Here is a 26,827-nt window from a genome sequence, read left to right on the forward strand (position 1 = left end):
GCAACGCAAACCAAATCGGCACCCATGTATCGTTAAAGAATTAAACTGGGACAAAAGCATATCGTCCCAGCATGTGTATACCGTGGCTGTAGTAACCGTCAGAGTCAGGCAGGCTGTAGGCTGGTCTGCTGTTACGGAGAGGAAAGGCAGGAGGAAGCTCCTCATCGGACTCAAAGCCACCGCCAAACAAAGCACTGAGAGGAGAGGAGAGGAGAGGAGGAGGAGAAGAGAAGAGAAGAGAAGAGAAGAGAAGAGAAGAGAAGAGGAGAGGAGAGGAGAGGAGAGGAGAGGAGAGGAGTTTTCAGAGTTTCAGAGAAGAATCACAATCGCAAACATATCAAAAACAAGTCAAGAAAAGAAAATCCTAAATGAAACTCAACAAAACCTGTCAAACAAATAAAAATGTGCTTTCGTAATCCAACAATGAGCCACCAAAGGAGAGGAGAATTAATTAGAGGTCAATTTATTTCTTTAGTGTAAATATCTACATTTCAGATTTTTGTACATGCATTGTATCAGTGTGTGTCTTGTGTACTGACAGGCTGGCATTGGCTCGGACTCTGGCTGGGTCGTCAGTGCTGATGATGAAGTAGCTCTTCTGCTTTGGGAAGTCAGTGGGAAGCTCCAGGTCCGCAATCAGGTCCATCACATAGTCGTGACCCGCTAACTCCACCCACTGGCCGTGCTCCTTCATCAGAATTGAACTCCCCTTCCACCAGTCCGACACTCCCCTGCAAGTTGTTTGGATTCATACAGTAACGTTAATATTATGAAGCTGGTGTTTCATTGAAGTGTGATTTACAAATACAAATACAAAATATAGTTTTGAGTAGGAAGACTAAAGAAATACAGAACGGTTCAAGAGGTTATTCAAATTGAATGCGTCCAAGCAGAACCATGAGCTGAAAAGAACTAGCCTAAATAAATCACTTTATATGAGATATCAGCACCTGTGGCGCAGTATGTCCCCTGCTAAATCCTCTCCACTGGTCCAGGAATGGGCCGGACAAAGAAATGATCCTCCTACAGAGAAAATAAAAAAAAGAATACTGTATCTTAAAATGTTTCTTTCTAGGGCTGCACGATACGAGGAAAATATCTGGGAAATCATGTGTTTTATTAATTTGCGCTGTCCCCTTTCATAAATAAACTAAACTCAAAATTCAAACTCAAACCAAAGCTAAATGCAATAAATTGCGCAACTGAAAGACCCTGAGAGCCCCGTAGTTCCATCACCTGATCCTGACTGGCAATGAATAATCGATGATCAAGGGCTGTAATTGATTCCACTCAACAAGAGTGATGCCAGCAGTCTCCTTGCTTTTCTTTGAGGCGTGAGCTCATTTAAACTGTAGTTGTCAAAGACTACTTACAAGATATTCAATAAGTCTGACACTTTTCTGTGCTCATTTGAAAATAAATTGAGAGATTTGTTGTACAAACTGAATGTAAAGGGAAAAATTAAAAGCGGTAAATGTGGTAAATATTTGTTTCTGCCTTTCATCTGTTGGCAGTGTGGGAAGTTTAAACTGCGTGGTGTAATGTTAAAAATCTTAAAAAAAAATAAATAAGGCAAGATGCATCTCACCGTCAAAGCAGTGCACCTGCAACACCATGTTAGCCTTCTTCCTATTGGCCGTCCATTCCAGCAGCGACAGCGGATAGGTCCGTGCCGTCTCGGGGGTGGAGCCTGAGCCTAGCTGTGTCTTCTGATTGGCTTGGATGAGTCTGTGTTGCAGCAACGCCTGGCAACCAGCAGGAGCGTGGTCAGATACAAACCTGGAGATGGAAGGACAAGGTTAAGGTTATACTTTTTGCCCGTACAACCACATTTATTTTTGTTTTCTGTTACACTTAGTAATTACTTACTAATTACTTCATTACAACTATAACTTGTACAAAGGAATGTTCAATCTTTTTTATTTATTTTTTTTCCTTAAGTTTCATTTTGTGCTACCTGCCTCTTTTTACATGACTTTTTAAATTGCATTTTCACTTTTGCATTTGAAATATTCCAGGAAATGATGCAGTTATTTTGAGTTGTTTTAGTTTTGTTAAAGTTCATTTTTTAGCTGCAGTCAGATAAAAAAGAATTTCAGTTATGTGTATACTGTATATATTTTTTTCTATGTGTATTACTTACTTTTACTACCCAACACCCATTTGCGTGTGAATGCGTGTGAAAGTACATATTTTCATCAATATGATTTCTGTACACACGTGTAAGAAATGATGTCTTACTTCAGTAGATATTTGCCCATCTTGGGTGACGGGGCGAAGCTGCAGACACACGCCAGCAGCAGCAGCCAGCCTCTCTCAGCGTTGTCGGGGTTAACGTTCCTCCACACCTGGTTGACAACCTGAGCCAGGATCTCGTCCTGTAACCCTGGAGAAGACAGGCCCCTTTGGATGATGTAATTCCCAAACATGTTTTCCTGCGCACCGTTCAGGTGAGGGTCCCCCATGAATCGTAATACCTGAAAGCAGAGTAAAAGGCAGAAAACATTACAACAAACTCCAATGTCCTGGCCACTAAAAGCTGTATTTTATTGATTCATAGTATCATTTGACTGGGTAAAGCTTAACTAAGTCTTTTGTTACGTTTAGAAAGTTTTTTCATCGAACTACAATGACACAGACACAGGGACAAGATGATGTACTTGGGCAGCAAGCAACTACAGGGGCGGGGCTACAAGGGGGGCACTGGCCCCCCCTGGTGTCCTCCCCCAATCCATTGGGCTAGAGTGATTTCCATTAGATCAGAGCACTGTCACTTGGCTGCCTGTTCTGCCAATCTTCCCAGCCCTTGTCAAATGACCAATTAATAAAAAAAAGTTTCCATGATGACTATCCAAAATGCTGGTACCATGGAACCAGCGCTGGAATTGCTTTTTTTAAAAGTGGCAGACTGAGCCTATAGAAAATATGTATTTTATTCGGATATACAATTTGTTTAAAAAGAAAACAAGTGACATTAATAATGAATGTGAGTAATGAATGAATTTTATTTAGCAGAATTACATTGTGTTGTTCTATCCTATCCAATATTTCCTAAATTTCTTCTTCTTTTTTTTAAAGATTATTTTTTGGCCATTTTAGGCCTTTATTTTGACAGGACAGATGAAGACATGTAAGGGGAGAGAGAGGGGGAACGACATGCAGCAAAGGGCCGCAGGTCAGAGTCGAACCCTGGCCAGCTGCGTCGAGGAGTAAACTTCTACATATGGGCGCCTGCTCTACCAACTAAGCTATCTGGGCGCCCTTTCCTAAATTTCTAAGCAGATTTTCTATGCTGTATTCTGATAAAATGCCTCCCCGGGCCCCCCTGACTGATTATTGGTCCCCACTGTGCCACCCCACTAAAAAAATCCTGCAACTGCCCCTGAACAACTAGAGACAGTGTGGCAGTGTGTAACTGTGTGAAACTGTATAATTGTAAAGGACAGAAGTGCAGTGCTGAAAGATTATGAATGCCAGTTACATGAGTAAATGGAGTCAGCCTACCAGGATGAAGAGCTCCAGAGCTTCTCCTCTCAGGTCCTCCTCTACACGGGTCAGCGGGTACTCCAGAGGTGCACTCAACATCCCAAACTTTGGTTCCTACAGCAACAAAAGATTGACATTGTTTTCGGGAAACAACTTGACACAAACCTGGCACATTAACTACATGATTTTCGAAACAAAGATACTATAAGAACAAATCTGAGGAATAACCACATACAGTCGAGAGGACATATTATATAGACTGAAACTGACAGTAATACTGTAAGTAAACTGTTCTCACCCTAAAGTAGATCTGCACATAGCGGTAGAACGGGTAGTTGTTGATGTCCAGAGGCAGAGTGAGTTGAGCCTCTTCCTGGATATGAGGAGCCTGAAGCAGAGCCAGACAGTCTGAGTGCAACTCCCTCTTGACTAGAAAGAGAGAGAGAGAGAGGAGCGTGAATGACATGTCAACCATCGTACATACTGTATTCTGTAGGAGCATGGAGTCCTGTGTCCTGTGCTACTTTCTTTTGCAACTGTTGAAGCTGACCAGATTTAAACTGACATAACTGATGGTGTATTTATCAACTGTCCCTCTCTTCTGTGAGTGCCCGATGAGATGAGACACATTCAGAGGGCTAAAGTAAGTGCTCGCTCGGCTATTTGGTTCATGAAAGATACACGTGTGCACACTAATGTGGACTTCACAAACAGGACGACAGGCATACAGACATGTACACACCTCCTGCTGTCTGCAGTAACGTGCCCAGCTCTGCAGGGATCACCAAGTGCGTGACGTTCACCACCTCCCTCTTGGTCAGCTCCTAAAAGAGTTATTTTTTTTATCCTTTAATGACCGACTGCCAAAACCTTCATTCCTGTCGCGTGAGAGAAGAACACGCTATACTTATCCTGTCCAAACTTCTATCTTACCATCTCTCTCCTCCTCCTCTCCTCAGCAGCTTTCCTCTGGGCTTCAAACTTCTTCTGCAAATAGATGACAGAACTCACACACTGAACATTTTCACTTCAATCACAAAAGTGGGTAATATGTTCAACATCCTAAGTGATTTATGGTTGCATCCCCCAGGTATGAAAGGAGATATACTGTCCTTTGAAAGCAGACTTCATGTACCTTGATGTATCGCTTGCGGCTGACGTACATGTGGACAAGAGAGCGGAACCGAACTAGACTCTCCCTCATTTTCACATAGTGCTTCCTGGAGGGCAGAATGAAGAATTGGAGTACCACCATTAACACATCTGTCTCATATCTAACGTCATGTTTTGATCCCATTTCCTAAGAAAGCTTTTTCACACATACAAAGAGACAAACGTTGTAGGCATGTTACAAGTACTTTGTTACAGAAGTCACAATGTGTTATTATGGTTAGGATTTGGTTCAGTAGTTTTCTAAATAATTTCCATTTTTGTATACAATGCAGTTTTAATATGAGGTCATTTGCGTCACAAGTTTCCTGTTCAATTTGTAGGAATCATCATGTTTGTTCCTAATATGACCATGATATAAAGGTGTTGTTTTTCCGGAACTTTAGGAAATCATTTTGCCTACCAATGATTTCAATTACATGCTGTTCCTTAAAAAGTACCATAATGTACCATCGTTTTACAACCTATGTGTTCCCTATTAGAAGGAGTATTGGTGTTAACCTTAAAGTTACTTTAAGGTTATGGCTTTCAAACTGCCACTTTGCTCGTTTGAAAGCCATGATGTCTCTTTCTCATGGGTGGGCCAAATTCTCTGGGCGGGCAAAGCAGAGAAAGGGGAGGTAACCTTGCTCCTTATGACCTCATAAGGAGTTGATTCCAGATCAGCCCATCTGAGCTTTCATTTTCTCAAAGGCAGAGCAGGATACCCAGGGCTCGGTTTACACCTATCACCATTTCTAGCCACTGGGGGACCATAGGCAGGCTGGGGGAACGCATATTAATGTTAAAAAAGTGAAATGGGACCTTTAAAGCAACACTAGGTAACTTTTCCCGCTATGGTCCCCCTACAGGTTGGAAGCGGAATTGTCCATTACATTACATTGTCCAGTTCATTCAAACTACAGATCAGCTACCCGATCTGGCAAACTTGCATAATGTAATGTAATGGACAATCCCGCTTCCAACCTGTAGGGGGACCGAAGCGGGAAAAGTTACCTAGGGTTGCTTTAATTTGTCTTTCTCACTGCTACGGTATACTACATACAGTATGTAGATAGGAAAAGGTGAGTGGACAGACTCATCATTTTTTAATTTTAAGGACCACAATTTCTTTACATAAATGCTTTTCTGCTAAATCAAGCTTTTTACTTGGTAGATATCCACAAATCAGTTGATAGTTATGAAGCTAGCAGTAGTGGAAAAAGCCAACCTTGTGAGGAAGCCTCGGCACTGTGCCTGCAGCCCGATGATCTTCTTGCGGAAGGCCACAAAGCGTTTCCTGACGAAGAACATCCGGGTGTAACGCTGCAGGGTGAGAGCAGCAAGGTGACGGGTGCGTTCACGCTTACACTCCAACAACTGGTAGATGTCCTCCTTCAGAAACAACTGCCATTCACACACACACACAAACACAAACACACACACACACACACACACATACGTGATTAGTTTGTATTGCTGGTTTTCTGCTGTGTGAAAGGATTAGCATGGACAAATGAGAGGAGAGCCTCACCTTTGTGACTCCTACATGGTATGCTCCTGGTCTGAGAAGACACAGTTTACTGAGCATTATCACACAGTTCTCTCCATTTGCTGCTGGAAGCTCTCGTATGCCCACCAGAGACTTATACCTTGTGATGACACACACACACACACACACACACACACACACACACACATACACACACACACACACACTTCACATTACAAATGCATACACAAAATAAACATAACTGTTTGCGTGTGCATATGCAGACAAGCATACAAATAGATCTCCATTAGAGCTGGAAGCATTAGTAAATTAATTGATAATTTGATTGACAGAAAAATAAGACGTGTGAACTCATTGTACAGGGATTGCATTGCATTTATTCTCACATTGCCAGACCTACCTCCACAGCGCTGTGGAGAAAGGTCTGGCTATACCACAGACATATTCTACAAATAGTATAGGAGTTTGTTTGCGTTTCTTTAAACCAATCACAATCGTCTTGGGCGGCTCTAAGCTCCGGACGCAGTGACGGTGGCTCTGCAAAATAGTCTGGGGAAGCAACTTGTTTTGAAACCATAGACTAACAGTCTATGGGTGGAACATTTGCGCAAAGAAAACACCACATACAATATGAAATGAAGGTAACTGTTCACACAATACAGTAACGTGAGCTATTTAAAACAATCATCTTGGGCGGCTCTAAGCTCTGGACGCAGTGACGGTGGCACACACGCACACACACACAAAATAATGCATTGGCTTAAAGAAATAACAGGGAATAGGAGTTATTGGTAAAATGGTTTGGATTATCAGTTACAGGCTGCTGCAACAGGCGACAAACTTTTCTGTATCTTGTCAGACATGTTAGCTATCACTTCCCATGCTAACAACCCAGTGCTTCTTCACAAAAGTTTCTTCCAACATCCAGAGATTAACCGCAAAGACATATATGTCTATGATTATTCCTTAGCTAGTCTATAACCTTCGCGTATCACTTCCGGTGCTGCAGGAAATTCCGCCGGAAGCATGTATTTTCCGTTTCCTTCCGCTTTCTTTGTGTTGGAATTTTAAATTCGGTGGATTCATGAGGACTATGGTTAACTGCTCCTCAGATCTCTGCAGGGTAAATCCAGACAGCTAGCTAGGCTATCTGTCCTATCTGAGTTTTCTCTCGCACGACTATTTTACAGCGGCTCTGTGCGGAGTTTAGCACCGCCCATGACGAATCTGATTGGTTTAAAGAAATGCCATTAAACCAGAGCACGTTTTCCTTTGCTATGTGGAGTAGCCAGACCCTCCTTCAGCGCGCTTTGGAGGAGGGACTGGCAAAGCGAGACTACTCCTTACCTGAATAGGAAGTTGTAAAATGGCATTCTGACAGGATACCCCTCTCTACGGATCCTAATGGTCTCCAGGACCCCTGAGTGTCTTAGCTGGCTGCTGACCAGGTCCTCCTCAAATACACCTGGTTGCTGAACACAGATGTAAGCACATGTGAAAAACAATGGCTGTCAGGATACAGTGAGACCGAACTCATGCATGCAAATGAGCAGTGTCATCAGTAGAAAAATCTACCTTCATATTATTTGGCTTAATGCAGCGGACAAAATAAGGGTTGCACCTGAAACAGAAAAATAAAAGTGAACAACAAGTAAATAACATTTCCTGCTTATTGTTATTACTCTTAATTATTTTTACGGAAATTGTGGACAACTGTGTGCTGTCAATTATTTTCTGAGAATATCTCCACTTCTCCTTGCTTTACCTCTCCATCTTCTCCACCAGCTCCAGCAGGGACTGTTGGAACTTGTTGCTGACGGTGGGAGCTTGGTATTTTCTGGTGACTGTGCTGCTCTTCCTCATGTGACCACCTCTCTGCTGACCCGTGACCTCTGCGTGAACCAGGAAGAGATTTGACACCATCTGGACACACACAAATACACACATACATTCACACTGTTTTAATACAAGTGTTTACGTTGACATCAATTCGATTTGGTCTCCAAGGGTAACATGACCGCGCATGCATATGTTGATGTGAAGATGCTCTCCTCTCACCTTGTTTTTGCTCTGAATGAACAGGTCCAGGACATCCTGACGGACCTGGTCGTAGTTCTTATCGAGGAACTTGTAAACCTGCATCATTGACATCACAAATTATTGGAATATCTGTCAGGAACAGTTTTCATACTCTCTTTAACTTTTCCGCAATGTTTTTTTAGGCTCTATGACTGGCAATGTCAGTCGGTCCATCAGCAGGGTTTTTCCTGATTCAAATTCGTCCTTTTGGGGGTGAGACTACGCACAACAGCAAGCATGATCGGTTTGCGTACAGTAAAGGCAATGAGTCTGTGTTACCTTATTTGACAGAAATCTATGTGTTTGCCTGTTTTTCTGACAATTTGATAACCAAAAATGCCTATTATGCTTGAGTTAATGAAACCCCAATTAACAAAACTGCTTAAAAAAATAATATTAATATTCAAATACTACCGCTAAAATCATCGAGAGTCCGGTAAAGCCAGACTCTGGACGATAAAACTGAGATTAGCGCACCTATTCAAGTCAGTGTCCTGTTTGTTCAACAGTTGTTTAGTAAATTGGTGCTAAACACACTTTGCTTAGATTTGAATTGCTATTTTTTCTTAATTCTTATCATTTTGGCACTGGTGGTTCTTTGGTGCTTGCTAAAACCTCTTTGGGGGGCGGCAAACATTCCTCTATGCAGAAAGAAACCTGCGTCAGTCAAACTTTATTTTAAGTTTTGACCTGATGATGGTGCTAGATGAGAAGTTAAGGGACCACCATCGGTCCCAAGGCAAACATTGAAGGGGCGCTATGAAATTGTGGCCATTTCTTCTGCTTTTTGTTCGCAGGTTTCTCTATAGAGCTCCCCCTACAGCTTCGGAATAGATATTTGGCAGCTCCTATGTTGGTACTGGGTGTGTGTGTGTTTTTTTTGGTGTGTGTTTTTTTTTTTTTTTTTTTTTTTGTGTATTTTTTTTTTTTTTTTTTTTTTTTTTTTTTTTTGTAATAAGATGTGATAATTAAAAACTCTTTTTTTTTTTTTTTTTTTTTTTGTGTGTGTGTTTTTTGTGTGCCCCCCCCCCCTGAAGCAATTTGTTACATCGCGAGACCTGATATCACGCGATACTTCCTGACGCAGAGGCCTGCGGCTCTCCGGCCGAAAGTTGTTTTTCCGCTCACAGGCGCTAGGGGGAAGCAACACGACCACCATTCAACTCGAAAAAAAAACATTCCAATGACTCCGAAGCTGTTCAGTTAAGGTAAATTAAGCTAAAAAAACTGCATAGTTCCCCTTTAATGTATGTACCAAATGTAATGGCAATCCATCAAATATATGTTGAGATATTGCAGTCTGGATCAAAGTGTTGGATGGCATTGCCATCGTAGAGCGATGCTGCTACAGTGCCCAAAAACAGGAGTATACTCGTGGTACAGATCAGAAGTTATCAATGACATTATTGATGTCAGTGGATCAACTGGCAGGTCAATAGCAGGTTTTGTCACCTGAGAGGAGCCAAAGAAGAGCTACATACCTGGTAGGTGACCCGGCCAGCAAAGTGCTTGATGGTGAACTCTGGGAGGGGCATCTTTGGCTTCAGATACAGTGGGTTGTTGCCATGGTGATAGTGACACTTTTGGAGGAACGTGTGGTCTGTCGCCTGGCAACAAAGCAGACTCTAAGTCACACAATCTGTGGGTGTAACAGAAGTGTAAGGGTCTACAGGTTCTCTTTAGGTTTCCTTTTGCCCCACCTGTGGGAAACAGCTCTGGTCGTCCAGGATCCTCAGTATCCCATGAGGCTTAGCAGCAATGAGGTCAATGCAGGGCTGGTTGTCACTAAATGGGATGTCCTGCCAGGGGATCTGTTCTCGGCTGTACTCCTCCTGAATGGGGATCACATGCAATATAGTCTGGATCAACGGAAGTACATTTCCAGGATATTTGCCTGACATCCGCTCTCTGTGTGATGCCGTTCTCAAAATCCCTTCTCGTCAGGAAACAACAACAAACTTCGAGCTAGCAAGCTACACACAAAGTTTTGAAGAAAATTTGGATCGTGCAACAAGGCAGGCCTGCTTAGTTGTTACAGTTTATGATTGCTTACGGCATTTACTCTCTAACTGGGACGTTTTGGGACTGATTAGTGGGATTGCTATGGACGAAGTACACACGGCGATGCATTGTTACAGTAAGAGCAAATAACAGTTAACCATGTATCCAGCTAATTTAAATAGCTGACGTCACTGTACTGTGTGAACAGTTACCTTCATTTCATATTGTATGTGGCGTTTTCTTTGTGCTAATGTTCCACCAAAACAAGTTCCGATTTTGATTGATTTAAAGAAATGTAAACAAACTCCTATACTATTTGTAGAATATATCTGTGGTATAGCCAAACCTTACTCCACAGCGCTGTGGAGATAAGTCTGGCAATACGAGACTAAATGCAGTGTGTGTGTGTGTGTGTGTGTGTGTGTGTGTGTGTGTGTGTGTGTGTGTGTGTGTGTGTGTGTGAACTTAATTGAGTGTCTCCGCAGGTGTGACGTGGACTCACCTGTTCTTCCTTGAATATGATCCTGTTGAAGAAGAACTGCAGGTACTCGTTTGCATAATTAATGCAAAGCTGCTCAAAGCTGTTGAAGGCCAGATCCTGTTGTTCCCACACAAACACACACACACACACACACACACACACACATATACACTGGATTATTTATGCTTTGCATCACAAAAAAGTGACAGACAGGTGATAAGATGCTCCGTCTTGTACCTCAAATCCGTAAATGTCCAGGATGGAGATGGAGACGGTGTGTTGGCGGGGGTACACCTGAGCGTTGATTCTCTCTGTTAACCAATGGAAGAGTAGCGAGTACAGGATCTTGGCAACAGCATCTCTGGAGAACAATGATTTGTGTGTGAAAGACGTAGGGCAGTACTATTGTATGGAAATTAGAAAGAGAGTCGATGAATCATAAAACTGGACCATACATAATTCATTCACTCTTATCTTTAAGTTGGTGTGAGGAAAAACTAATTGGAAATTATGAGATATGACAAGTTATTAAGGGCTCCCATACATTACTGTCTCACAGATTAGGAAGCAGGGAAAGTCTTCTTATGGAGACAGATACACAAAATGACTTGGCTTCAAAAGAATCATTTTAATGGGGACAAAATGGCTAAGTCAGTGGTTTTTCCTTTTCAGGGTTTTATTTCATGTGAAATACATCTGGAGGAAAAAATAATACATTTTCATGCAGTGCATATTATATATTTTCATGTATAGCTGTCTCTTACCTGGCATCAACAGCACTTTCCACAGTCAATGGGGTGTGGATCTTGTCCCTCATTGTCTCCTTTAGAGAAGACAGAATGGTTTAGAGTCTGAAATTGCTTAAATCTCCTTTCGTCCTGTTACGACCTACTGGACTTCTCCTCCTCTTGTTCCTAGAGATATCCTTCATATCTTTAACACTTTTATTTAAAATGTTTTGTCCATTCATGTTTACATTTTAATATTTCAAGCCCCTAGTCAAGAGAGGGCAAGCTGGAGTTTGTTTCTAAGTCAAGTGGAGGATCCACTGAAATGTGTAATAACGCTGGGGTGGAAAACCTCAACACCATGTAGCGTTTGTCTTTAATTTTTGCTAATTCCACCTTCCTTTCTTTATACTCTGCCACTTGTATTTCTTCTCCTCTCTTATTCATGACGTGAGTGTCTGGGACTGTCACGGTCTGATCTTGGCCGAAGGAAATGAGTGGATACGACGACTCCTCTCCTGTTACATAGAAACAAACGGAACCGCCTTTGTAATTAGAAATTTGATTATACAGGAGGCTCTTAGTGTAGGGCATAAGAACTTGTATGTGTGGAGGACATAAGGTGCGCCACCATGATCATTTATACTATTAACATAGTCCTCTGTCGCTCTCTTTTTTTTCTCTCATCTCCCTCGTTCCTTGTCTGAAGCATCACAGGACCATAAGGACGACTGGAATCTGCTCCTTCTTTTAAACCAGACAGCAAAACAGGATGTTTTATGGTCAGATACTGGAATATTAGAGGATGTGGATCATACATGCGCTTATGATCCACTAATGCCAGCAGGGTAATTCCTGTTTAGATGCATGGACCTGGTACAAATGTAGTGTTTTTTTGCCTAAGGAAACTATTCCAAATTAAAGATCGGGAGTGAATGTGTGTCATTGTTACTGCACTGGTAATTAAGAACCATATAGACAACTAAAGAAGAAGAGATGCAAGGGAGGTTGTAGTTGGGTTTGATGACTTTCCATTGCTGCTTTATTAGTTGTTTAGGAAATCCTGTGGGAGTCCTCCTATATACCATGTTAACAATGACAGCTCCTCAGATATCACCAGCAATCTCTGCCTGAGGCAAAGGAGTACAATGCGGCAAATCATTTTCTTCATTTCTTTCATTTGTGCACCAAAGGTTTTTGGATGTGGGAGTGCCATCTCTTCAGCTGAAATCTGGAGCAAACCCGACATCTACAAAGGTTTTCTTTTTTTTTTATTTCTGATCGGAGGTTGTGGAGGTGTGGAGAGAGTGTGGGGAGGAGGTGGTGGCTCAGGTGAGCAGGCAGCGAGGGACTGATTGTTACAGCTGTAGTGAGTTGTCTAATCAGGCTCTCCCTTTTAAAAGCAGGAGTGAGGCAGAGCAAGTTTTGATGGATGACTGTGAGAGAAAAGACGTGGACACCGTGTGATAAGCTGGACAGCGTGAATTCTTACCCTCGCGACCGAGAGCCTTGGGCCAAGTGGGAGCGAGGGAGCTCCAGATGGACTGTGGGACAATTCACTGCTGATGCGGGCGTTAAATAAAGAGCTGTGGAAAATATTCCTCCCCGTGTGTTTGTGGGTATCTGTAAACAGAGGTCTGCAGCAGCAGAGCTGCTACAGAGGCGTTTTCAAATGAGATCTGAAAACAATTTGTGAGGACTCGTCTCATACTTATACGTGAACTCAATGGACTTCTGCTCCTGCCTGGTAACGCACTAAAGGACTTTAGGAGATTTAACATGAAGGCAATGAGTATAAGCAATTCCTTTCTTTTCTTTGCTTTGCCTTTGTGATGGAGGGAACACCCTCGTAGCTACAAGGATCAAGACAAATACTTGTATGGAAATATGAGCCTAATGATGTATCCAGTAAGCTTAAAATCCTCAAGCAAATAAAAAGTTGCAGTTTCAGACAAAGAAGGCAGGACTCTTATTTAAAAAAAAAAAAAAAGGGGTTACGATGTGAAAGGTCCCATCTCCTCAAGCTATTTCTATGTACGCTCCACTGCTGAGTGTGGCTATTTAGAAAATATATACCATCCAACATGACAGCCTGCAAAAGAAAAGAGTCCAGAGATGCTTTCGCTGCCAGAAGCATTACTCTACAAAAGAACATGGCTCAACAGTAAGTGTGTAACTCTTTGTGTCTATTCATGTCTGTGTACTGTATGTATACAGGATGAGTGTCTGCGTGCCAATATGGTTGTGTGTTGTAGACGTGTGTGTGTGTGTGTGTGTGTGTATAGAGTTTAAGAGATACGTCCAAATAATCAATGCTGACATATCAAAGTCACACCTGTAGATCAAGTACATTCTGGGCAGTTAAAGGAAACAGTTTGAATTGTTTTATGAAGTGATTCTGTTACAACGTAGAAACAGAATATACGGCTCTACATGAGGTCAGGTTTGATTTGAGATTTGTTTTCAGCTCAGAATGAATGAATGAGGGCATCGCAGGAAGTCAGAGGTTTGGGAAGACACTTGACACGTAATTAAAATTCAAGACACAAAGACACAGTGATGTGTCAGGTAGAATGACCAAGGTGTCAAAGCAGATGACGCTACAGCTAAGGGTCATTATTTTTTAGCAAAAATCATGGTGAAAATTGTATCATAAAATGTTTTTGAAATTACTTTGGGGGTCTCTGGCACCTAATCAGCAGCGTATTTGTGATTTCCGTGGCATTTTTCTTCTCACTTTTTACAACTTGAAGAAGACTGTGGTTACTGCAAACTGAGGTGAATGGTGTTTGAATGAAGCAGGAAACCCAACTTTTGGATATGTGGGGAAATATAATTTAGAGGAAACCAAACCGCTCCTTAGACTAGACCTGCAAGCGGGTATCAAGCATCTGATGCAACTCAGAACCAAACGTGAACTGACTGTTAAGCATTATCTTCAAACTACAAGTACGTGGTATGATGTTCAGAATGAAATATGATTATGAAATAATATGAATAGGAATTATACAAAAGTCATCGGTGTGATGTATTGAATAAAATCAAGGAAATAAAATAAGACTGAAATAAAATAAGACTGAGAAGAATTTTATGAATGAAGTCTAAGTGACAGCAATAGCGCGTTGTTTAATTTGAAAATGTATCACATAATAAATGATTTAAATGGAGGAAAATAACCTACAGTAACCAATCAGTTAAAACAAATTAGCATTGGTTACAGTTTACAGCTCCTCTGTTGGACTAAAGAGACAAGTTGTACATATATATTTTAGAAATCTAGAATTAAAAAAGTAATGATAATTTTGACACTGTTTTACTTTTATTTTGGAATTATTTCAGATGAGCAACAACCTACATTATGTGTTCAATCCCCCATTTCTTTCACTTCTTACTGAAATGGCTAGTCTGTGGTGGGTTAGATTTTGAAGGAAGCTGTTATTAGATCCCTTAATTAAAATAAACTAGACTAACTAGAAAAAAAACAAAACTTAAAAACAAAAAAACCCCCAAAAAAAAAAAAAAAAAAAAAAATTCCCCCAGGAGGAAGTAAAAAAAAAAAAAAAACCCCCCAAAAAAAAAAAAAAAAAAAAAAAAAAATAAAAAAGGATGGTATGTTGAAATTACAGATTGTTCTACCGATAAATATTAACATGAATCCAACCAATTATTTGTAAAGATAAATCTTTTTTTAATTTACGCAAGATTGACGATAGGGTTACTGGCCTATAGGTAAGGAAGCCATCCACAGACACAGTTAAGCTTAAGGATTCAATGTGCCACAATTTTTAAATTAAAACCTAATGTATAAATATGTGAATGTCAATTATTTGAATAGCTTTGTATTGTATGCACCATAAAAAGGTATGTCCCATTGCTCTAGGCCGCCCTACACGTTTTTGTAAGCCCATTTTAATATGCAACTCGATTTTATACAATATATATAGTAAAGGGTCCCTGCTCCGTCTCTTTTTCAGCTGAGGGGTCCTTGGCCTAAAAAACGTTGATCGTTGATCTAACACATCTTAATTTCAAGCAGGCAATGGAGGGATGCCCGTATATAGGCAGCGAAATGTTAATACACATGCACATAAAACACAATTTGATACTGACTGTGACTTTGTAGGTGATGGCTTTCTGTAGTCCCTCCGGAGAGATCTGCAGCAACTCTGCCACCACTCTGATCTCCTGAGCGCTCACCACTGACGCCACCTCCTGGCCATCGGCCTGTCGTGCAACACAGAAGGAGAAAGACAGAAAAAACACTTGATGTGTTGTGCGTATAATCATCCTATTCTAATAACATGCCCTTTTTTCTTTTGGGGGCTTTTTAGGCCTTTATGAGAGAGAGAGAGAGAGAGAGAGAGAGAGAGAGAGAGAGAGAGAGAGAGAGATGCATGCAGCAAAGGCCCGCAGGTCAGAATCAAACCTGTACATTTTACCAAGCAATCATGCATATCTGTATATGACAAAATACAAAGAATAATTTTTATTGCTACTGACTATTTTACAAAAAACTAATTAAAAACCACGACTCTATATATATATTTTTTAAATTTTTGTAATTGTTTTTGTATTTTTTTCTTTTCCTTCTTTAACAAAAACAAAAGTTGAATAATACGCTTCTAGAGACAATACATCGTGAGCCATTTCTAAAAACTAATTGTTTTCTAAGGCGAATGCACATCACATGTCAGTCAGTCTGACATTTATTTAATTCATAAAGAAGTACATAACATGGATTTTCTGCATTTTCTGCTTTCGCTCTGTTTTGCTGGAAACAGTTATGATGTACAGTAGTCGCCATCGGTGGTACCATTTAAACAAAAAATATTTAGTTGAATCATTGATTAAAAAGAATAAATAAAATATTGATTCCCCACCCCTAATATGTATGCCCCTGCAAAGGAGGAAAGCTCACTGGAAACACTACCTCATATTTCTGAAAGTAGACGTTGCCCAGGTGCAGTATGGAAGAAAGAACTTTAAAGATGGCCGACTGGTCGTCAGGGGTGAAGTGAAGGATCTCCATGGCAGCGAGCAGACGCAGGAAGTCCTCTGCGTCACTCTTTCCTGTTATCCCACAATCCCCTCCCTTTATGGAGAGAAAGAGAAAAAGGTCACAAGAGTTTGGAGTGAAGAGTTCACTTTGTCTGAGTAGCCCTATCTCCACGTGACATTTCTGAAAAGTCCTGAAAAGACCGATGATTATGCTGCACTTTGGCTTCTACCTGGTTGAGGTAATAGTAGGTCTCAGCCTCTTGTAGATAGAAAGCCTGCCTCTGCTGCGAGGGAAGACCTGCCAGCATCTCGTAGAAGATATGATAGTTCCTCTCATCTTTGGCCTGAAGGGAAAACACAAATTTGACACTTTCCAATTCAGAAAAGTACAAGATATAAAGTGTCTTGTGTACGCATCTGCGCGTGTCACCTGGAAGACGATACGGGACTTTTCCAGTAGATACTGAGAGGTTATGGCACCACTGATCACACCACTGGACAGAGAGAGACAGCAGAGAGCACAGAGCAAACAAAAGAGGAGAAGAAACACAAAAGCAAGTGTAGCATTTAATAATAATAAACTTTATTTATACAAAGCACTTTATAATAAAAACAGAACAGAGTACACTGTTAGAAAAGTCCGTAGAAATATGAGCTAATATACTGTTAATATAAAGGAATTTTCTGGAATCATTTTTCACAGAAATGTCCGTTAAGGGTACAGAGGATATACTGTAAATTTACTGATTTTTTCATTTTGGGATTAACAGGAATATCCGTAAACTTAACGGAAAAGGTATTATTCGTTTTTCTATGGATTTTTTTATTACAGTATATAAAAAACAAAATAATGTTTTTTTGATTGATTAAAAAAAAAGAGATATACTCACTCCTCCAGAAAGACCTCTATGTATTTCCCAAAGCGACTGGAATTATCGTTCCGTACAGTTTTGGCATTTCCAAAAGATTCCAGCAGAGGAGCTGCCTCAAGTATCTACCAAACAGTCAAATACACAGTAAATGGACAACCTTTATCAGCTTGGCAACAAAACGTCTTGATCTGACAGCAATTCAGCAGCCAGTTCAACACCATTGCTAAACAGGCTGCTATTGCTAGACAAATCTCTATAAAGCAAGTAAAAGAAAATCTACAAGAAAAACACATCTCTAATGAGGAGTGTCACACACCACAACAAAACACAGCAACCTGCTATTCTTATGGCCATATGAGAAGATGAGTTGTAAAATGTAAAGCACAAGTCATGCAGGGAACCCCACTACCTCAATCTGCACCCAAGAAGAGCCAGCAGATACCAAGACATGAAAAAAAATGATCATTAGTTATCCTTCAAGACAGGAATGTGTGTGTGTGTGTGTGTGTGTGTGTGTGTGTGTGTGTGTGTGTGTGTGTGTGTGTGTGCGTGTGTGTGCGTGTGTGTGCGTGCGTGTGTCTGCGTGTGTGTACCTGTTGCGCAAGATTGCATTTGTGATGTATTGCTACTAGGTAGCGAAGGACTAGTTTGGTAGCCTCTGTTTTTCCAGACCCACTCTCCCCACTGAAACACAGTAACACACACTCACTGGACAGAGATAACACCCATCAATATGACTCAGTAGTTGATACATTAAAAAAAAAAAAAATTCAGACAGCCATACGGTCCTCTGCTAAAGAGGTCACAGCAATGTTCTGCGTTGTCAGATATGCAAGGCTACTGTGGAAATGAGTGCCTAATAAAGTGTGCCTTTCATCTGCATGGGAAGGAATAATAAAATATGACAAATACTGTCAATTTGAAGGATAAACATATGGTTTCCTACCTCAGTATCTTGACGTGACTGCCTGCCTTCACCTCAGCTATAAGTTTAGAGGAGCTGTTATAAACATAACTGGCCATAGCAAATGAACGGCTCAGAAAATAACATTGGGTAGCTTCACTTTAAAGCTTTAGTGCGTAACTTTATTTATATTAATGAACGTCCATTACATTCAAGCTATTGCCAAATGAGATGATACAAAGCTAATTAAGACTATCAGCTCCACACAACTCTGTCTGTATTTCTCAGTATGGCTATGTTTAGAAATTGGTGTCGTCCGGCAACTTTCGCACGCAGAAACTCGAGTGAAGATAATGACCTCTTCTGAAGAGTCCATCATGTTGTTTTAATCCTCCGTGTCCTCATTGGCTACAAGTAACTGTGTGGAGGAGGGGTGGGGGCGCTTGCACAATTACGGAAGGCTTGTGTCATGTGGATGCAACAACAGTGTTGTCATGGGGGCAACAGAAACTACGCACTATAGCTTTAAATAGTCAAAAACTAACAACACCAAAAATACAGTGTCCAGTAGCGAGAGTGCAATCTACTATATGTCACATGTTGTCCAGGAAAGCCCTTCCTACTGAAAATACGTTCATGGTGCTTTTGAAACCATTATTTGCAAAATGCTATGGATAAACAGCCAGAAGACTTTTATATGACATTTCTGAAACTTTTGCACACTACTGATAAGACCAGTCACACTGGCTATATGAAATACAAAACTACTAATAAATAGAAAACTTTCAAATTATGGTTTATTACAGAAAAGTGTTCTAGTATACAGTATGCTTGTATTTAGCATTCTTGAATGGTAGGCTGGATGAACTTTTTTTGCATACCGGGCTGCAAAAGTGCGATAATTTTTAAGTTTTTTAAATGCTAAAGTAGCGGAAAATTCAGTTATTTGGATGGCAAAGTGGAAGCTCATTAAGAGTGAACATTATCCGCACTTTAAGCACCACTACACCCAGCTTTTATTAATCACTTAGAGCATCCATTATATGATCCTTCTCACCTCCCTACTGGTGCTTGTAGAGGGTTTGACTTAATTGACTAAGTGATGTGAAACCAAGCTAATCTTGCATTAGGCAGGGCATCAATTCCACTTTTGCGTTGAATCACCTGAAACGCTCTCACACACACACACACACACACACACACTGGGCTTCTTCACTGCCAACAGCTTAGCGCTAAATACCCCCATTAAGCAAGCCTTGGCCAAAGGGGGGCAGGAGTGTGTGTGTGTGTGTGTGTGTGTGTGTGTGTACATGTGTTTAGGGACACCGGCACCTTGACCACATTCCAGCATAAGGTTTCAACTCACTGGCTGGTTAGCTAAAAACCGGGCCATTACTGGTCACTGTACACCAGACCTCAGTTACCCCTAAACACACACTCAGTGACTGCCACACAAACATAGGGTTTGCACATGTGCATTTGGACACACACACACACACACACACACACACACACACACACACACACACACACACACACACACACACACACACACACACACACACACACACACACACACACACACACACACACACACACCTCTGAAAGATAATCTGCTCCTGGCCCAGATCTGGCTGGCCGTTCCTTACAGGTGTCTCATTCCAAATACGGCTAGAGTTTTCCAGGTATGTGCGAATGTGTGCATGTGTGGGCATTTCATACAATTGTTTCTGGCCATTTCTGGCCATTTCTGAAAGCACACACCAATGTGCAAGTGTGTGTACTTTTTACGTGTCTGTGCTTTTACATCTGAGTCAGATGTAAATGGGCTCTGAGTGTATCTGTGTTTTTGTGTGTGGAGATGAGTGAGTGAGGCGCCTGTGACAGATAGACAGAGCGCGAGAGGAGTGAGAGATGACTCCGTCTTAAGTTTGCTGGCCAGAAAACCACAGACAGACACTCATGAATTTACAAACACTAGTCTAACTGGAGATGGAAACATAACTGTCCAAGAAGCTTAATGGAATATACCAAGGTTAAACCGTTACAAAACCCTGGAAGGTTAAATAATGATGTGCAAAAAACATATCTTGCTGCTGGTTTTTACAAATAAAAAATCTTCGTATCTATCAAAATCCTGTGTAATAATTAATGAACTGTATGGAATTACTCAGGCACATCTGATGTGATGACAAAAACTCAGTCTTAGTGAATGGAACTCTTATGTATAAATCATGGCTGTGGACTTGTCTGGTTTACAGGTACGTGGAAAGTGATTAAGACTGTACAGAGACAGTCTCTTACCTGATTATTATGACCTGGTTGTGTTTGGCATCCATCATTTTGGAATAAGCAGCGTTTGCTATGGCAAACAAATGCCTGAAGGAGAAAGAGTAACACCATCAAGCTCAGCTACTTGAAGAGATGAAAGCAATGAACTCAAACTCTCAAAGTCTTTGTATCGGTTTCTCCTAACTTATCTTCTGTATTTTTGACCTTCTTTTTTTCCCTTTCCCAACTTAATTATTTACCTGCAACCAGTGACGGACTTGTAATCTGGCATTTGGGCAGATGCCAGAGGGGCCGCGGGCCCTCATGGGCCATTTGGGCCGGCCGGCCAATCAGAGAGCCACATAATTGTCAAAGCCATGCGGCCACTTAATTGTAAACAGCGGCCCATATAATTTCTCTCGGCCCCCTTTCAAGCATCAATAATAACGTATCACAGTCATGGTTACCCTCTACAGTCACGGACTTTTACATTAGTCTGTATTTTTTTGTAGCAAAATTACTTATTCAGATCAGATGTTCAAAAACGTAAACGTGCATGGTTTGAAATAAAACAAATCTATCTGCATTTCCTTTATTTGAATATTTGTTTGCAAAAGTTAAAATGAAGCAATGCCTTCTGGGAATTTCAAGACAGAATCGAGTAGCGTCTTGTCTATGGTCTGCATCAGCGTGGTTGTTGGAAGTTGAAAATTGGAAGCTATACCGTTGACAAAAAATTCTATCGGGCGTCAAACGCCGACACAAGGGGCAGAGAAAAAGAGAGAGAAATATAAGAGAGCACTGTTGGCTGATGTTGAAAATGCTGCAAACTGACTGATTTGTTTTTAAAATCAAGTGCAGCTTCAGCTAGCATTAGCGCTATATCTGAGCCAGCACACCAGGGAGAAAGACAGGACAGTGAGGAATATGAAGAAGAGGAAGAACAAAACGAGCAAGAGGAGGATGAAGAGATAACAAATCTATGGAACTAACCAACACAGAACAACAAGCCTGCTGTGGGTCTGAATGTGGATTACCAGAAGTAACAGAGATGGAGACCAATGCTGCAGGAGGGAGTGTAGGTACAGTAAGTTTGGCTACTTCAGAATATTATATTATTATGGAGCGGCTGGCTCTGATGATTTATTCTTTTTTTTATATATATATATATATATATATATTTTGGTGCAGTTGTTTATAGCATGAGAGTTTACGTTTACCATCACTGGGGCTATCAAAAGTGCGTGTTCTTTCCGTGCGTCAAAAGTTCTATCTGCACACACCCCCCCCACCCCACCGGTGGGCCGCTGGTGGGTGGAAAGGCCAGGGCCGTTTTTTGTTCCCAGTCCGTCACTGCCTGCAACATACCTTCCTTTACTTAAAACATGCCAACTTCCTCTCAACATTTAATTTTTCTTCCATTGCAATCGAGCCAACAAGTTTTAAAATAGAACAGCATAATTAGTAATAATATATAGTACGGATGAAACTCAATTTCAAAAATGGATCTATTCTGTTGTGTTTTAACAATATAATGTACTATAATGTAATGCTGACAATTCTAGCGTTGAGTTTGTTGGTTTTCAGTTAACTGTCCCCAAAGTTTGAGAATAAACATGACTTACGGAGGGTACTCTCCGAGAGCATGACCCTTGTACAGCAGCACCATGTCCGTCCCATAGATGTTGTACATCTTGTAGGGATTCACAGACACCAGAATACTACCTATGTATGTCTGAAAAAACAAGGAATGGAGAGAGAAGAAAAGAAGGAAATGATATTCCAAAGAGAGTAAAAAGAAACAGAGATAAAGAGAACGGTTTATAAAATCAACACACTCCAATAAACTGATTTGACTTCAGATTTTTAGGTTCAAGACATTTTTAGTAGTATAATTGTATATTGTATTGTATTGTTGTATGTAGGTGGTTGTATGTTGGATGTGTGTGCTGATCAGATACTTGCATAAATAAGCTCCCTCTCCCATCTTTTCCTCAGGTTCAGCAAAACAGACCCTTCATGCATCTCCCTAGACAGAAGCAGTAGGACAAAGGGTCTCTTTGATCAATATGGTCTCTTTGATCAATATGTAGGCATGTTCCACAACTGCAATTATTCCTCTTCCAGCTTCAAGGAGTCATATATCATGTCTCTGAAGCTTCAAACCTACTGCATTGTACAGTATGCAGTAGGATTTTCTCATTCTCAAAACAATGAGAAAGGTAATGACTGCAGTTAATTAATTCAAATCAAAACTAAATTGAATTAATTTCTTTGATTGTCAAGTGATGGAATGCCTTAAATCTGACTTTTCATTTTTACATAGTTTACTGTTTACTGTTAATTTGTAGGTTTCTCTCTGAAAAATTCCCTCTGGTGTGTGTGATTTCTGTACTTACTCTAACTGTGTCATATCTTCCACTCCATCTTCTTCTCGTTGCTCCCGGTGAGCCATGGTTGGCAGGCTTCTGATTGAGTACATCTAAATACATGCATACACACTCAGAAATGAGGACATGATGCATGTATGATCAATGGGCTCATGCATGAAAACATCCTCACATTCACATGGAAAACTACACTAATGTGCCAGGAGTTCACCCTAACATTACACCTGCAACTACAAGATTACACCACAAACACAAAGACTTACAGTATAGTGCCCAACATTAGCTATTGTGTCTACTTGTAGTGTGAGTCATGTTTCAAAGCTTTACCTTGTCAAACCAGTGGCCCTGTGGTTCCCCCTCTCTGCTGAGATTCCACTCCCCTGGTTCATTCCCCATGTGTCCCTGTACCATCAGGCTTTGGGGGTCCAGCAGCTCCCCGTCTCTATACATGGACCACTTATTGAGATTCTGAACTGTGCCGTGAGGTAGAACCCTCTCTGCACCCCACACATCCACGTCTTGCTGCAGTCCTAAGCCTTCAACTCCAGGGCCCTGTGCCCAGTGCTGTTCATGGCCGGTTCCCTGGACCTGGGGTGACACTACAGCATATGAGGGTAGGCGGAAAGAGGCCCCCCGGAGATGAGAGTTCTGCAGGGCACCAGAGAGATTAAGTGAGCGAGGTTCTGGGGTGGTAGGTGCACCAAGCCGTGTCATTATATTACCGGGGAGACGGTAATTTTCCCCACGAAGGTTTGGGTTCTTCGACAAAGCATTAGACAGGTCAAGTGTTCGAGGTGCTGTAGTGGGCTGAGAGCGGGTCATCAGAGTTCCGTCAGGCAGACGGTAAGTGGCAGAGCGGATGTTCTGGTTGCGGAGAGCATTGGAGAGGTCAAGGGAACGTGACTCAGAGGTATCAGCAGAACCAGGCTGCCTCAAAAGTGATGTGCTTGGGAGTCTGTAGGAGGCACCTCGGAGGTTGGTGTTTAACATTGCACCAGAAAGGTTAGGACCGGAGGAGGCAGAGGTGGATGCTTGGGTTTGGTTCCGTGAAAACAATGATGATCCATCTGGGAGTTGAAACTTTGCCTTACGCAGGTTAGCATTCATCAGGGCGCTTGATAAGCCAGGTGATGATACTGCGCTCACAGCATTCTGTGTCTCCTCTACCGGATGAGTTAGAATTGAACCATCTGGTAATCGATAAGAAGCCTTACGAACATTAGCATTGAGAAGAGCAGAGGAGAGCATAGAAGATGAAGGGGTGACATGCTCAGGTGCTGGCTCGTTTCTTGTAATAAAAGTTCCATCTGGCAGCCTATATGTGGCTTTACTTACGTTGGGGTTCAACAGTGCAGAGGAAAGCATAGGTGAGGAAAGGGAGCGTACAGGTGTGGGCTCTGTCCTGGATACAAGAGTGCCATCAGGCAAACGATATGTGGCCTGACGCAAACTGGGATTGAGCAAGGCAGAGGACAGCATAGAGGATGAGAGGGGTGATGGGCCTTGGGAAGGTTCAGCAGGTTCCGTTCTGGTGACCAATGAGCCATCAGGTAATTGATAGGTGGCCTGACGTAGGCTTGGGTTCTGCAGGGCATTAGAGAGCATAGAGGGGGACAGCCTCCCACCACCACCACCAGTGGTAACCGGAGACTGAACAGGTCTCCCGGACATTGTCAAAGTGCCACCTGGAAGTCTTAACATGGATCCCTGGATTTGAGAGGTCCGCAGTCCACCAGAGAGAAATGAAGAGGGACCTCTTACAGTAACTTGTTGAGGTGTGGTGGGAGGAGGGGCGGGAGAAGCAGGGGAGAGGTGTCGCTGAAGGGGTGAGACAAAGGAAGCATTACGTAGCTGGGAGGTAAGCATAGCAGAAGACAAGTGTGGGGAGGAGGGTACAGAGGGGACAGAAGGGGCTGCTGCCTGTGGGGATGAGAGGACAGTTGTATAGACATTGGCATTGCGTTGCAGAGGAGATGAGTAGGAGGCGCTGCGCAGGTGGGAGTTCTGCATCAAAGCATTAGATAGACCAGGAGTGGCATATGGGCTCCCCTCCTGGCTCAAATGAACATCAGCCGATATATCACCCTGGCCACCAGGTATGGAGGACGGGCTTCTCTGTAAAGTAGTTGTGTAGCTGGCATTCTGCAGATAAGGGTTCTGGAGTGCACGCCCTAGATAAGGTGATGAGGGTGCAGGTTGAGGGGGGTTTTGGGGGTAGACTTCATACTGTGTTTGGGGTGAAGAGGGTCTATTTAAAGGATAAGAGTAAGCAGTGTTGGAGTAAGGGATGGAGGAGGGACGAGGAGAAGGAAGAAAGGGAGCACCTACCCCCTGATGGGTTGGTAAAGCATTTGTAAGCATTGGGGATGGGCCTGGCTCCATCATTGTGTAGTCATACTGGGTAATGGTTTGAGATGGTTGGAGAGCACCAGGAAGACTGGGGTGATATACTGGAGGTTGAAAAGATGTTGGCCTTGGACTCTGGGGACTCATAGCCCTGTGGGGAAAGGGGGGCGGTGGTTGAGACATATGGTGCATGGGAGAGGCTGAACGGGAGGGCAGAGGAGATGGACGTGGCAGTGGTTGTGGAGATGGAGGTCTACTCTGCAGCCTACGTACTGATGGCTGGGGAGAAAGAGGACCAATATGTTTCAAAGAAGGCTGTGGAGAGACAGGAGGCACTGGAGGAGGTGCTCTGAATGACTGCCTAGATTGAAGAGAAGGTTGGTTTCTGGGCATACAGACTAGCGGCTGCCCCCTACCTACAGGTCTGTGGAAGCCTCTTTGGGGAGTACCAATTCGCTTTGACTCCCTTAACCCTGTAGGCCGGGAGCCTGACCTGGCTAACATGGGTGTTCCAGCTACACCCCCTATCTGTCCTGAGGGAGGTGCTGTGCCACTATGGATAGAGGACCTGAATGGGGCTACATGCTGAGTGACAGGGGGTCCATGTCTACTGCTTCTCTGGGAGTAGGGATTAGCTGGGTAGGGTTTCACGGCCCCCATGGGCACATGATTTCGGCCTCCAGCACCACCTCTCAGCCTGCGAGTAGAGGACCGGGTGGGGAGGGGGCGACTGGTGATCTGTGATGGGGAAGGAGAGGGAGGACGATGGGGGGAAGTAGGGCGGAAGGTTGGGGGGGGGGACTGAGATCTCTCAGGTAGAGGCGGGCTCCGTCTTTGTGGTGATGGTAGGGGAGGAGAGGGGGAACGCCTCAACTTGGATGTTTGTTTTCTACCTTTAAACAAATGTGGTCTGGCAGACGGCCGAGGCACAGCAGGAGGGGGTTGCTGTCTGAAAGAAAGTCTCGGGGAAGGTGGTGGGCTTGCTCTTTTCCTCAGTGATCCCCGGGGTGATGCTAGGGAGTTAGAAAGGGGGGATTGGGGTCTGACAGTTGATGGTGCCCTGCGGAACCCAGCTCCCCCCCTTCCTCTTGACAGGGATGGCTGAGCTCTAACTGACATCCCTCTCCTCTGGTGTGATGAAGAAGCAGGTGGGCTAGGTGGCCTCCCCCTTTGGGAAGCCTGCATTTGGCCTGCCATTGAGGCCCGGTGAGTGAGTCCTCTCCTATGTAAGCGAGGGGAGAGATAGGGGTCTTGCTGGATGCCTGTTTGGATGTCCATGTGATGTGGCGAGAAGTGGGGTGAAGGAGGTGCCATTGCCTTAACTGATCTTGGCCTAATTGATAGCTGTGGAGATGAAAGGGGACTCATTCGTCGCATTGGCCTAGGGGAGGCCACTGGCGAATGCAGTGTAGAATGCATCAGGGGAGGCATTGGTGGATGTATTTGTGCGACCATTGGTGACATTTGCCCCATCTGGAACATTCGTGAGTCTTGGGGGAGGGACGGTTGGTACACTTGGGAGGCCAACTGTTGTGGTAGGGGGGATGGCGACATGTGACTGAGAGAAACAGAGAAAGGAGGGTGAGTAGGCTGAGAGAGAGAGAAGTGC

At 42.7% G+C, this 26,827-nt stretch overlaps 1 protein-coding gene across 1 annotated transcript in view; it reads right to left on the bottom strand.

The window, feature by feature from the left end:
• Positions 1–25,955, bottom strand: part of myo15aa (myosin XVAa) — a 47,559-nt gene extending 21,604 nt beyond the window's left edge. Inside the window, exons 1-32 of the mRNA XM_039824028.1 lie at positions 23,200–25,955; positions 22,882–22,964; positions 22,448–22,511; positions 22,108–22,217; positions 20,516–20,590; positions 17,901–17,991; positions 17,326–17,429; positions 16,866–16,929; positions 16,666–16,779; positions 16,368–16,529; positions 15,548–15,661; positions 11,474–11,532; positions 10,947–11,070; positions 10,731–10,826; positions 9,928–10,059; positions 9,709–9,834; positions 8,207–8,284; positions 7,914–8,071; positions 7,724–7,769; positions 7,496–7,620; positions 6,170–6,287; positions 5,867–6,042; positions 4,622–4,706; positions 4,420–4,473; positions 4,229–4,310; positions 3,785–3,915; positions 3,505–3,600; positions 2,242–2,477; positions 1,589–1,779; positions 951–1,023; positions 540–731; positions 82–194 (exon numbers count right to left, since the gene is read on the bottom strand). Of these exons, the coding sequence (XP_039679962.1) occupies positions 82–194; positions 540–731; positions 951–1,023; positions 1,589–1,779; positions 2,242–2,477; positions 3,505–3,600; positions 3,785–3,915; positions 4,229–4,310; positions 4,420–4,473; positions 4,622–4,706; positions 5,867–6,042; positions 6,170–6,287; positions 7,496–7,620; positions 7,724–7,769; positions 7,914–8,071; positions 8,207–8,284; positions 9,709–9,834; positions 9,928–10,059; positions 10,731–10,826; positions 10,947–11,070; positions 11,474–11,532; positions 15,548–15,661; positions 16,368–16,529; positions 16,666–16,779; positions 16,866–16,929; positions 17,326–17,429; positions 17,901–17,991; positions 20,516–20,590; positions 22,108–22,217; positions 22,448–22,511; positions 22,882–22,964; positions 23,200–25,878 (6,151 nt within the window). The 5' untranslated portion in view covers positions 25,879–25,955. The remainder of the gene's footprint in view (positions 1–81; positions 195–539; positions 732–950; positions 1,024–1,588; positions 1,780–2,241; positions 2,478–3,504; positions 3,601–3,784; positions 3,916–4,228; positions 4,311–4,419; positions 4,474–4,621; positions 4,707–5,866; positions 6,043–6,169; positions 6,288–7,495; positions 7,621–7,723; positions 7,770–7,913; positions 8,072–8,206; positions 8,285–9,708; positions 9,835–9,927; positions 10,060–10,730; positions 10,827–10,946; positions 11,071–11,473; positions 11,533–15,547; positions 15,662–16,367; positions 16,530–16,665; positions 16,780–16,865; positions 16,930–17,325; positions 17,430–17,900; positions 17,992–20,515; positions 20,591–22,107; positions 22,218–22,447; positions 22,512–22,881; positions 22,965–23,199) is intronic.
• Positions 25,956–26,827: the final 872 nt, after the last annotated feature.

The sequence above is a fragment of the Perca fluviatilis genome, chromosome 15 (genome assembly GCF_010015445.1).
Source record: "Perca fluviatilis chromosome 15, GENO_Pfluv_1.0, whole genome shotgun sequence".
Classification (NCBI taxonomy): domain Eukaryota; kingdom Metazoa; phylum Chordata; class Actinopteri; order Perciformes; family Percidae; genus Perca; species Perca fluviatilis.